Below are 14,076 nucleotides of genomic sequence, written 5' to 3'. Positions count from 1 at the left end.
GATCTAAGTTTCACTAAACCATTAGCAACCATAATAATGTATTTTTTAAATATTAGGCATTAATTAGAGTCACACATAACAAGGCTGATAGGAATTTTAAGAGGACATATAAAGTCCATCTCTCTCTGCCAAGGTTGCACCAAGTACATCCGCTACAATCTCAATAATCAATACAGGAAAATAAAATTTAATGGATAAAATATAAAAAGAGAGGATTAGTAGATCAAGTTCTAGTTCCATTTTAATGCACATTTCAGTAGCAAAGAATTTGATTTCTGTAAGCTTCAGTTTCCTAGTCTATTAACAAGTTGGATTTATGGACAACAATACAATAGGAAGATTTCCATTCAGTTTGCTAAGCGTGGTAGACCGAGTTCACTGGAATCTGACCATAATGTGATCTGCCTTTTTATTTCATTTGCCTAAATTTACATTATTAATATTACACCCTTCTCAAACCAGCACCTGTTCTTGAGCTGTGCAGATGATTCCTTCCAGCCGTTAATTCTGCTCTGGATATTGGCCAGAAGAGTTTTCCCTGCAAGACCATACTATTTCCTACTGTCTACCAACCTCTATTCCACAGGCAGAGACTCCATTCACCTCAGAGATGTGTGTCTCTCAGTCACCAACCTGGCAGTATAACCAGCCGCATGCCCCGGGGCCTACTGGACTTCAATAATCGATGGTGAGATTCATGAAACTCTTACGGGTCACCTCTAGCATTCCCGTAGCACAATGAAAAAAATCCTGGAATGAGGATTTTTCTTCTTGTCTTACTGGGTGCAAGAAAATAAGCGCATTAGAAAATAAGGTATTGAGCTTTCAAATGAGAACCTTTCTCTATAGTGTATATTCACTGTTGCACTCTGACAACTCTGCAGCGAAGCAGAAGAGTTTGCAAACTAATTTGCATGCAAGCTGTGAGCTGCTTTTGTAGCCTTGAAACTTGTAATGTGTAATACTTATTTTCACAATAGGTTTCAAAAATATGGATGGCTTAATTACAGCTTTAAATAATGAAATTGCTTAATCATACTGACAGATAAAGCACCTGAAAGCCCTGATTACGTACTGTAGCTGCAGCAAGTCTTTGTGCTGTCATGCTGTAACTTCAATGTGTCTTAGTAAATTAGATCCTCAGTTCATTCATGATGAAATAATTCTAACATAATCCACCTTTCTTGTTGCTAAATTGCATCAAGGAAGCATGTCAGTTCAGTAACACTTGATGACTACAGTTAGGCAGCACTCTCTTTATTTTTTAACTATATAACTAGAAAGCCACTCAGTTATGCATTTTTACATAATTGTTCATCACGTGCTTAAATGTGCATTTCTAGGCTTTGCTATTGCCAAGAGACTATCCAGATGTGGGAAGTACATCAATGGAAAAACACCACCATACTTTCTTCCTGAACTGTGGACGTCCAGAAACCATGGCTCCAAGGCTGGAATAAACAGCTCATGCACACAGATAAATGAATTTATATTTATTGATACACACGCTATTTATCTCCTGACCTGCGTTTGGAAGGATAAAGATGTCAGTCCTACCTTTGTGAAATGCTTCAAACGCCGCCTGAATGCTCCAAAGCCAACCAGCTTTTCTTGAAATATAAACAACATAGAAGCCCTAGGAAATTGCCCAAGTCACAGATCTTGCTCTTCAGCAACATTTTCAAAATGGTTTGCGCATGTTTTTTTACAAACTCTGGTGGCATAACTGATAAATTAGAGACAGTGTAAAATATAAATATATATATATAAAATATATATAGCTGATTTTATATATATAATATATATAGCTGATAAATAAGAAAACAAATATGACTATTCCCCTTCACATGCATAGCTTGTTTGGGTATTTCTGTTCTAGGCTTTATGTTTCTAGAGTCCCCAGAGTACTATACAAACAAGGCAAGTTAACAGACACTTCAATCCAGCTTATTTAGGCACATTAAAAACTCCATATTGAGATATTCTCTATGTAACAAATTAAATTGATTTTGGGGCCTTCCCACGGTAAGCTTTTACAGTGTAATACTTATCATTATTTCATGGTGCTAGAGTCAGTTCAAAATTGTTTTTCATGCCATATAGAATTTCTTTCTTATTTGTTTGGGTTTTTTTTTTTTTTCTCTCCAATTTGATCCAAAAAATTGGTGTCTCAGGGTCTAGAGGGCTTGCTGTTTGCAACAATTCTAACCTCCCTAGGTACCAAGCATAACTACGTATGTGAATAAGTGTCTAACATAAGTGTGAACTGAAAGACAATACATAATAGGTATCATTTTCAGAAGAGTCAACCTAGCTCATCTTAAGTCTTTGGCAACAGTAGGCCAGCACAAACAGGTTTGAAAATCCTATACCATTATAATAAAACCTTCACAGCCAAAAAAATGAGAAAACTGCAAAATACAGAATACAAATACAGAAAAACATATCCAAATATTTTCAAGTAAATGCAAACAGATAAATTATAAAATATTTTCTACGGGCAGCTTGGTTGCTCCTTAAGGGTCACAGAAGTTTAACAGAGGCACAGAGCAGTCACTGCATTTCATGCTGGGCCGAACTGCAGAAATTAGAAATACACAAAACCAGGCCAATTTATAGGGAATATCAGAGCTGGCCCAAAGGAATTTTTGTATGTCATAAAGCATTTCTTGTCAGCCACCGTGATTTGTTTGTCAAGATTTTATTAGTAGTAGTGATATTCTAGTTGCAACAAAATTATATATTAAGCAAGCTTCTTTCGATTGGAGTTTCAAAGAACACTTTCGGCATTTATCAGCACTGCTGATTTATCCTTGCGCTAGCAAAAGCTGTTTTGAAGCAAGATGCTGAATAAAAATTTAGCAAAATAGCATTTAAAGATGCAAGCTGGTAAATAAACTGTGTCAGAAGAGACAGGGCTATAATGTACTTGGAACGCCACAGATGCTGTGAAGACTTTTTAAGTCCTGGGATTATTTCATCTCTGTTGCAGGACTAGCATGATTCCTATCTCTTATTGGCTCTGTTGGAAAACACCTAACTTACTTCTTCATGTAGTTTTATTGAAGATGTATGCGTAGAGCAGTGCAGGTCCACATACCAATTTGTAAAATAAGTGATTAAGAGCATAAGGAACTCTTCTGAGCTTCACATAAAAACAAACAACTAGACTCCATCATTAAAAAACCCCAAAGTTACCTTTCAATAGGGCATCATGTTGGAAAGTATAGGACTGAGAAGCCTGGAGTCTTTTATCTAGAGGTGAGATTCAGTGCATAGAAATGATGAAAGCTTGCACCATCCTATCTCCTTCCTGTACCCTTAACCTTCTATGTACTTTCCATAAATGTTCGCTCATTTTCTTTCACTCTTTGCCTCTCAAGAAGGAAGCCACTAGGGCTTTCATTATGTGAATGACTGTCTTCTCAAAACTAGATGCACATAACTAACCAATGTCTAAAAATCAAGCATGTAAGAACAACTTTCACTTATAAATGCTGTAATTTAATGGAAATAGCTAATTTAACTAAGAAAAGATCCAGATACAGAATCTCTTTCATTTTGCCCTCTTATCATGTAACATATATTTCTTCAAAAGTCAGTTCCTGCTCTATTATGTCCTTGCACAGTAGCTTATTTGAAAAAGCAAATGGGAATGAAGGGCTCGACCAGGCAAGGCTGCTTTCTACAGGTAGAAGATCCTATTGTGTGTGGTCAGTGGTTAAATGCAAATAGAGGCCTTGCCTTGATCCTTCGTCATCTATGTGCACACACAGAGATAGAATGCGTCACATTCAGATTTATCTAAACCTCTTTTCTAGTTCCTATTATGAAAGTAATTGTTTGCAGCTTTTCCACAATGAAAAGCACTGCAGGCTTATTTTGGATTATTCAAAGCAATTTATCTCATCTTAGAAATGAAACAGTAACTTTCAGCATGTTTAGTTTTTTCTTAGAATGACTCCAGATCATGCAGTGCATTCCCTGTTTTTTTAAGGAGATCAATTCCCATTTTGCCTGTGGGCTGGAAGACTATTTTCAGGATAACATGGGTATAAAACAGAAAATAATTTCCCATTGTGAATAAAAACAAGTACATGAAAAAAAATATTCATCCCTGGCTAAGATCCATTCTCCCACTCAAAAAAGTGTTCCTATTCTGTTGATTTAGAGGAAGGAAAAATACCTCGTGGCTTGACTATCCTCAATATAACTATGAGAAATGTACAGTGATGAACAGTGTAAAATACACTGTGCATTGTCCTATTTGTTGTTATGTTTTCCACCGTCACCAAAGGCTTGAATACCTTGGTTCATTATTCACATTGTTATTTTGATTTGGTTCTGTATGGGCTATAGAAAACAACAGTAAAAATGGACAGAAATTGAGGGAATTGAGGGAGAGAGTTCTCACTATATTCACCAGAAATGGGGAACACACAAAAATTGTCACTTCTTATAGCAGAAATTCAAGGATCAAAAGAGGTTTTTCCTGTGGATGACAATGAAGGGAAGGGGCACTAGTTCAAACCTTTACAACAGAGTTGCTAACAGAGCTCCCTGAAGTGCTTTTGGAAATATCTGCATTGAAAGAAACAGAAGTGAGAAGACTTGATTTTTTTTTTTTTTTAAACATATCTAGGGTAAAATTCTGCCCTTGTTTAATCAACGAACATTTTCCCACTGATTTCAACAGAACTCTATTTCTAATGTACATAATCTCATTATAAAGTGATCTCTGTTGCAGTCCTAGTATATCTGCATCAAGGAATGTGACAAGGCCGGACATAGCACCAGCAGCTGAAGAGAAATGTGGTCAGAGATGTAAGTTCAGAAGTTCACCAACTCCCAAGTCTCCAAGGTTACTTTTGTGCTGTTTGGAGCTCAGAAAGGTCCGGCCCCTACCACACCCATCCCCTGTGCAGTTATTCCCTGTGTGCAAGAGGAGGTTGTACAATCCAATCATTTTCTTAAAACCAGTCACACATCCCTAAGATGAGTGTCTAAGCATATCAGCTTGCCAATAGAAGGGAACCCTAACGTAAATCCTCATGGCTTTCTAAGAAAAAAGAAGAAATAGGTTTTATATTTCATATGTTATTTTTAGATGGCCCAAATTTATATTTGGCTGCCTAAATAATTCACTTAAAAACACATCTATGTTCCTACCCATTTGAGACAATTTGATGATGATGATTTAAGTGCCTTTTACTGACTCTGGTGACAAAACTTTTTGTAATAGGTGCTCAGGTTTAAAGTGTCTTACAGTAAAGTATGAGAAAATAAATTCTAAAAAAAGTGGACAAACACATCATGACACTCAATTTAAACCTTTGCATGGGAAACTCAGAAAAAAAGACCATGATTCTGAAACAAAGGAAACACCTGCACTTCCAAGGAAATGGGAATAAATAAAAGAAAGGAACCACCTCTAATCTGGGAGCTGTTGCAGTTGTTTGGGAAAACCACACAGGTTTTATTACTCAGCATGCATTAGAGACTTCACACCGATCTTCTCTAACATGGTTCTTTCCATACCTTTTCTTATGGATTCTCTCACAACTAAGACATAAATAGGTTACATTTAACCAACTGAAATTGGTTAATTCCAAAAAGATGAAAGTGGGGAAAAAACCAAACTATACCAATTTCTTTTTTCCCCTGTGTTTCTTATAAGTAACAAGGATACCTTCAGTTTAAAATCTGTTACATCTGATTATTAGCAGTTTTTGCAGACATGCTCATCCCATGTGTTAGCAGTTCAATACTAAAGGTACATATGCCCAGGGTATGGCACTCTCAGGTCATGCATCTTCAACACAATAAGCAAAAACTTAGCCTAGCAAAGTTTATTAATTTTAATGTAACAAATAGAGCTAAATACACTGAAAGCCATACTGAGAATAAATCCTTAGGTCTATGAAGCAACTGAAAGAGACAATCGCCCCAAAGCTGACTTCACAGCCATTACTATGCGGAGGTTTCAGACGCTTGCTATGCATGACAGTTATGATGGCTGCATTGTATCGCAAGGCTTCAGATGCACTGCTCAGGTGTAGCTATACAAAATGTTACGTGACTCCTTGTATTCAGCCAAGAAAGGAGTCTGCAACTAAGAACCCCCACAGAAATGAAATCTAGAGAATTAAATTAAATTTTGAATAATAATAATAAGCTCACATTCTTGGTCAGTGCCTTGAAAGAATGAGTAGCCTTGTGGACTAAGTAGAGCTCAAAGCAGCTAGTATAATAAATATTACTACTCTGCAGTAAGAATGATAAATGATTTCACTAGTTTATACGTCACCCTACTCCAAGGTCACCGGATTCCTCTCAGCAAAAACAAGCTACGGATTGTTGTCACAAACATAAAGTGAGCTCAGCAATAAAGTACTCTGCCACATTTTACTCTACTATGGCTGTGCTTGGTACCAACCTTTGAACTGCCTTCCAGAGCCATATATGCAATGCTGTCTACAGCATCTCATATCACAGTGCAGTGCAGATGGTGAGAAACTGTACAACAGTTAGATATAGCTTAATTCCCATGCTTTTCTTAAAAACACAAGGAGTCTGAGGATATGTCACTACAGAATGAACAGTTCAGAATGTGAGATTTCCAGAGGTATTTCAGTATCTAAATATGCAAGTAATGACCTGGTAGGATTTTCAGAAGTATCTAGAGCACTTAATCTGCTTTTGAAAATCTAGCCCTAACTTCTTTTCATATTGAGATCCAGAGGAGTCTGTAGTGGGATGCTAACTTGCTTTTTGATGTGGTGTTAAAATATCCTGTGCTTTCTAAGGCAGACCATTGTAGGTAGATAGAAGCTGGCATAATTTTACCACTCTAAAGTGAAAATTTCTGACTGCCTTTTTCTTTAAAACCATGCAAGTTTCTTGCCAGTCTATTATTTATGTATGTTTTATTTTGTTTCTTTTAATTTACTCTACCATAGAGGCCAGATGAGCATTGATGAAGAGGTAAAGAAGCAATCTTTACCAAGTCCCTTCATGACAAAACTTACAACAGTATCACCACAACAATATAAATTCATCATCATGGAAGTGTGGTCACACAACCCATAACAAACTTTATTTATACTTTAATCTTACATTCTTTCTCAGCTAGAAAGGGCAGTTAAAAATATACCGTGGAAATCATTTGTCAGTAGCTGAATGAAAGGAAATGGATGATGTGGCCTAAAAAATCTTCTCTATCTCTAGTTTCCATCACAAAGGAGTTTTCAATACTAGTTAGGAAGGTTCTCCCTTCAGTGCCCAACTGCAGTTCAACTTTTCTGTAGTGTTACAATTTGGGAGCATATTTTAGATTATGCAAATAATTACTGGCATACAATGAAATATACAGTTTAGAACCAAACAGTAGAAATGAAGAGTTAATGTGTCAAGTACTACTTTGGACTGCCTTCAGCATCTGCGTTTGCTGAGATGGCTCCAACAAAATAACATCTCTCCATAAACATAACTCAGAGTACAATCCATTGAATCTCAAAATATCTCCAAGGACTTAGTCATCCCTAGTTGAAATGTTTAGGTTCCTCTAGGATTTACATCACAATGACTTCCTGTCACCGGATATTTGGGATTCTACTTAAATGTCAGCTGAAGATGTGAGAAGCTGTCTACTGCTGCAACTCCCTTAGGTTTATTAATTTCAGACAAAATCTGTAGACTTGCCCAAAATATTCTTTATCCCTTGTTAGAGGAAAACATAGCACTTGTGCTTAACTAGTTATATATACACACTTTTAGCATGTTGTTTTGAAACAATGCACCCTCAAATTCATACAGATTTCCCAAATCAACAGACCATCCAGAAGCAGATTTCTGACATGAGCAGCACTTTCTGCAAGGAAATAATACTGTCAAAATAGAAATAGGAAAAGTATATGTTGCTCATCAATAACATAGATGGTAATCAAATTCTAGTGCAAGGCTAATCACATGCAAAAATTTGTTGATATGAAAAAAAACCAGTTCAGGATACACTGTCTTTTTTTGTGGTGCAAGAAAGAAAAAGTAATTGGAAAGATGTTAGCATTCCTGTACTTTCCAGTTTATGCTATTTTTCCTCTCTATTTTTTAAAAGTATGGAAATGATGTGGAGAAAGTAGAGTATGAATAAAGTAATTATAGATGGCAATAGAGTTGAAAAAGTTATTTCAGACAATCAAATACATCCCCCAGCAATGGAAAATTATCTTTGACGGTACATTTTTCCAGTATTTTGTCATGGCTAAGTTACTTGAGTTACACACAAATTTCATTTATTGAGAGGACCTTTATTGGTCCTTTCTCATTGTGAGGATACAGAAGTTGATTGCATTCAACTTTCAAAGTCAAAATATTTTACATAAAGTCTATACAATCATTAATTTAGATGCTTAGTATACAGTTTAGAGATACAAATCCATCTTCAGCACTCAGAAGAGCATTATCTGAGGTGACATCAGTAATCTCCAATGTGATTTAATGTAAATTTACCCCTTTCTAGACACTGTAAGATTTCATATCAAGTACAGCAGAAACGATTCCAAACTGGTTAATGGAAATGAAAAGCAAGTGCTATGATCATCACATGGTTTCTTACCACATTCATCTGAAAATCACAAAAAAGATGATCTTTTTGTACGCATTTTGAAGGTCAATTAGGAAAGTCAATTCCTATATCTACATCTTCAATATCATAATTTGGATTCAAAGACATGAAGAAACTTGCATTGAGAAAATACTACTTTGCTGAAGTCTGCCTTCTTTCATCCAAATGATTCTTATCCTGCTTAGAATTAATAAATCTATGAAAGGCAACTCTTATCTCTTTAATAATAGTTTCCTCATGATATACTCTTCATAATAAGGAGAAATTACATACAGCACAGCAGATGAAAGTAAAAGTCTACAGATTAGATTTACAATATATTACAAATGCCTTTCTGTGTGTCAGCATACTCTTTATTGAAAAGGTTTCCATCACTTCCATTGTGCTGATAAAGTAGATTTTTTTAAAATGATAAATGGAAAACTTTTAGGGAACTATATGCAATGTCATGTCTCTATCCATTGCCAAAGGATATAAACCTCTACTTACTGTAAAATGACTCAATTAAAAACCCTACTGTATTAAATGACTCAACCAAGTTAAATCATTTATCCCTTTTTATGTGGATTCCAATTAGAGTCGTAAGAGTGAAAAGTTGCAACATGATTGCAATAGACTTCCGATTTCCCAAAGCAGTTATGCTAGGATTTGGGTTGTTCTCTATGATTTCTAAAGGGGATGAAGAGAAGGATGGGTTATGGGTAAGAGTAAAAACCACAGGTACCTGATCCAGTTTCCAGTGGAACTCTGCAGGACGAAAGGTGTCAGCCTGATCAAAGTCTTTGCGCAACAGAAATACTAATCGGCAGTTGTGCACGTACAAGGCATAGTGATGTCGGTTCATCTCTGAAAGGAGGGACCAATAAGATCAGTGATCTGAACTACCATCAACATTTTTGTTTAGCTGAATGTGTTTGAAAGCAATGTACCCCTAAAAGACAAAACCCAATCAAACAAAAAACCCAAAAGAATTTACTTTCCTTGATATCATGAATCATTATGGTTCGCGGGGAAGCCACATACAGTAAGCATCTTCCTGAATTATACTGCATTAGTTTTGTTTACGGAAGCATTATGTCGAAACTAACAAATAAAATCCAAATCACTATTTAACTAATTTTTAGAATTGTTTTTCCCAATTTAAATAATTAAAAAAATAAACCTAATTTAATTATTTAATCAACTAATACCTATAAATTCATACAGATGTGTTCACAGAGATTATCCAAGACGACCATCAGTGCTTGAAATTTAGGTAGACACTAGTCCCCTCAATAAGCTATCAAGTCAGCAATGCTTAGAGTGGTACCATCCCAGCTTAGTAACTTTTTTTTCAGACCAAATTAACTGAGGAGAGATGGTATCAATCTACTAACTTTGTTATGCCCTTTGCCAAACATTTTTTCAATACACAAACTCACCTGTCTTGTCAGAGTTGCAGAGGATAGTCTCTTTCTCAGCTCTTAATCCTGGACTAGGTCCATGTTTCATCCACAGACTGATGGTGAATTGGTCAGTTAAATTCTTCGGGACTATTCCATCTGGGATTTTGGCTCCTTGCTTTCCATCAAATTTAAAAATCATGTCATTGTTATCCATGAGAAGCCCAGCTGTCCAGTTAGTTGTTGCACTGGGAGATGGTAACAGGTCAATGGCACCTGAGGAAGCTCCTGCAAACGATATATAATGAATAACATGAGGAGAAACAAATGAAAAAGCTGTGAAGATTAATATAGGCCACGGGTCTGATTCACACTTTTTAGATTATTTTTACTACCCAAATGGTCCTACTAGCTTCACTGTCAAATGACATACACATTATATAATACTGACAATGTTAAGCTAGTAAAAGTTCTCTAGATTAAATATATTGTACAAAAAACTACAGAAAATATTTTGAGTTTATCTTTCTTGAAACTTCTCATTATTTTCTAAAATTCATTAATGACATTTCTTCAGTTCTTTCAAGAACTGCTAAGACTGAAACTGCTAAGACTAAACCCAAATTCTCTACATCCAGCTGGGAAGCTTTAAATTTTCCCTGCCTGACAGCATGGACATATGGTATGTGGGGATGATGTGTTCCAAAATACAGTACAGTGGGGGTGAATGTAGGACAAGTCTCCTAATGTCCAGTAGGTAGTCATGGATATTCACAATAATGTTGGTATGAATGTCAATACATACAGAGTATTCACCCTAAAATAGATAATATCACTTTAATGCTGGATTCTGGCAGATACACTATGTTTGTAACTCCATCTGTTCTTGCCTAAGATATATCTAAGACTTTTAAGTGGTAATCACAATTCAGATTAGCCTCCCCTCCACCCAAAAGTAAAATATTAGCAAAGTGGTCCCCAGCTACACAGTATTTGTTATTTTAGACTTAATTGGAAAAAAACCCAAACAAACCAGAAATGGAAAACACTGTCGTGCCAAGATCTGATAAAATAGCACAATTCTTTACAGCTCTGTATTTTCTTACAGCTCAATGGTTGTCAGACACTTCTAAAAACATGTAATGAGCTACCCAGAGCCTTTACATAGCTGGTGAAAGACAGCATTTAGCAGAAAGCACGCTTGCCAGAGTTAAAAGCACAACAAACTTTAAATTCTTGTTGATGCTTTGTCAAGTAAGAATATGGTGAACAAACCACAACTGAATAAAAAAATCCCAAACTAGAAACTAGGAAGATATCCCACCTTCCTTCAGCATCCAAGGAGAGGAAAAAGATCCCAACTCTCTGCAGAAGTGTAGAATTTTAAGCCAGGAAAGTGCAGAATTGTACTGGATTTTAAACAGACTATTATAAGTAATAATATGAAAACATTCATATCATTCAGTAACTGAATTTCTTTGACAATTCTCCAAAATTCATTACTGTAAAATGAGGTTACTTTGAAGTGATAGCAACACCAAATCTAACACCTACATACTTAGAATTTAAGCACAAAGTGTATTTATTTTATAAATTCTAATTCTGGATAATAAACCACACTGCATTGCTTAATACATAGATGCTATCAACAGGAATATATCAAACTCAAATGGTCCAGATGGCACAAGTTGTGATAAACTTTTTTTTTTTTTTTTTTTTTTTAATTCAAGCCACTAAAAAATAGAATTACTTGCACAGGACACAAGTAAAAACATAATTTTCTCAGTCAGTTTCCTTTTCTGTTAATTTTTATGGTAATTTTTTAAACTTACAGAAGGAACAGCAATTGCTTGCACGATGGTGTATATCAAAAGAAATATGTTTTTAAATGGGGATATGCTTATATTAGGTAAATTATGGGTTCAAAGAAGAAGCTTCATCCCTCACTCTATCTACTCTGGCCATAAAAACTTGGAAAGATCTATTTTTTCCACTAGAATGAATCTGCAGGAAAACTCCAAAATGGAAGTCTCTCATATTGCTTATTAAACTCTGATTCAACAAGGTGCTTAAGTAAACTACCTTATTTTCCCAGTTTAAGGTCAGGCTTCTGTAAGAGCATTTGAGTAATCAGTACCAAGCTCAACAGGTTCTACTTTATCTGCCCACCTTTTTATGGAGATTAATGGGTTACTTTGGACCCTTGTCCTGTTAGCGTGTGTTAATCCTGCCCTGAGAGCAGCTATTGGATTATGTGTTTGGGATATTTAGCTAGAAGAAATCATAGTGTCTCAATCCTAATAAATCCAAGCAGCATCCCATGCTGCTCAGCCATGTACATACGCAGACCTGGAGCAATACAAACAGGATGTATCTGGAGGTGTTCCCAGAAGAGTCTTATCATGCTACTGGATCAGTGCCCTTCCAAAATGTCAGGGCTGATGTCCTCTTCTAAAATGCTTCCAGAATAATGCAGGAGCTGTTGCATTAAGCACAGTTTTGGATTGAGAACCCTGAGGTATCCTTTACATATCAAAGTGCTTGTTTTCACAAGCAACTTACAGAGTTGGCCCCACGTCCTCTCCATACCCTGCATGTTCGCGCTGCAAACTTTGTGCCAGGATAAGCACATACTGATGCTGCTTGCTGAATTGGACCAGACTGTTGGCTTAGCTGGAAGCTAACCATCCAAATAAAACCAAACCCAAAGTATTAATTTTCAGTCAGGTCAACAACTTACTTTGAGCCTCCTGCAAAGCCACACAACCCTGGGTAAAGGAGGGAGGGCTGGAGGATGGCCTTGAATCTGATACTCAGTGTTTCCATATTTCAGTTTCCCATCTGCCATATGTGAGAATTAGCAATCTCATTATTTTCTGTTTTATCTACATTTAGAGGGAAAGAAGACAGCACCATAGTCATCTTTCCACCATATTCTAGACCTCTTAACTGGTTATTTTTTTAGTGAGATTTATTCTGGATATGTTTTTGCAGTCCAAATAGTGTCTTTTATACATTCTTTATTTTTTATTATTGTCGTATGACAAGGTGAAAAAACACTTACTAAAATGCTTTGAGGCACAACACTAATAAATCCTTGACTTTAAAATGACTCAAGCGTAATTTAATCATTTAAACTGCCTACCTTGACCATCAAAGTGAGTACAAATCACTGGCTTATTGAAAGGCAGACTTAAACCATCAGTCATCTAAAAAATTAATTTTAATGCACTGTCCTTATCATTTGAATTCTCCAGATTTCCAACAGATAAATGAAGAAATGAACACAGGATTTATAAACTGGGTCCTCAATTATAGACAGAGAATCTTGAATTTTATATAGCACAGATGAATATTTGTCTGTGATTGCTCAGTTCTGCACTCTCTGAAATCACACAGTGCTTTAATGGTATAAAAAAAAATAATCAGGGTTTTCTTCCTTTTCAAGAATTTATTCATCCAACCATTAGATACAATAAGGTCATTTCTGGGAGAACACTGATTTCCAGAATTAATTTAACCTGCTTTCATAAGAGTTCTCTCTACATTAAGGATGGTAATAAATACTAAATACCAAAGTGTAAGCTAGTCCAAACGCAATTCTGATCTAAAGTTCATTTTCATTTACAACCTTTTTATCAAAGTCCTATTACAAGTTTCTACCCTTCCTGTTCTTCTCTATGAAGATATTGAAGCCTTGGACAAAAAATATGTTCTTTGAGCAGTGAGAATTTTTCCCCCCATTTACATATACTTTTTACATTTTATCTATTTTCTCAAGTGCTTTACATTCTCTTCCTTCATGATGTGCTGAGTAAAAACTGGAAGTTCAACAGTAATGTTAAACTGTACATCTGTCCACATGCTCAAAGGCTGCCTGCAACTACTACCATGCATTGACAGACCTGCTGAAATGTTTTTGATCATTCTACTTTTCTGTAGACCAGCTTAGGTCTACATATGGTGCAGACAATGAATTGAGATTGGACTAGTAATGAGAAATATCTAGTTTATTCAGGAGAAAAACAGAAAGACTTGAAATTCTCTTTTCTACTGCTTAAGTGTTGGCAA

General features: G+C 35.9%; 1 protein-coding gene across 3 annotated transcripts in view; it reads right to left on the bottom strand.

Annotated features, from left to right (window-relative positions):
* The window catches only part of CLSTN2 (calsyntenin 2), a 386,924-nt gene that overhangs the window by 52,088 nt on the left and 320,760 nt on the right, over positions 1 to 14,076 (bottom strand). For all 3 annotated transcript variants that reach the window (XM_075760965.1, XM_075760964.1, XM_075760966.1), the window contains exons 7-8: positions 10,045 to 10,293; positions 9,348 to 9,469 (exon numbers count right to left, since the gene is read on the bottom strand). In XM_075760965.1, coding sequence (XP_075617080.1) covers positions 9,348 to 9,469; positions 10,045 to 10,293 — 371 coding nt within the window. The remainder of the gene's footprint in view (positions 1 to 9,347; positions 9,470 to 10,044; positions 10,294 to 14,076) is intronic.

This window comes from Balearica regulorum, chromosome 9 (assembly GCF_011004875.1).
Source record: "Balearica regulorum gibbericeps isolate bBalReg1 chromosome 9, bBalReg1.pri, whole genome shotgun sequence".
Taxonomy (NCBI): Eukaryota; Metazoa; Chordata; class Aves; order Gruiformes; family Gruidae; genus Balearica; species Balearica regulorum.
Note: the sequence above shows the minus strand (reverse complement) of the source record. Positions and strands in the feature narration are given on the sequence as shown.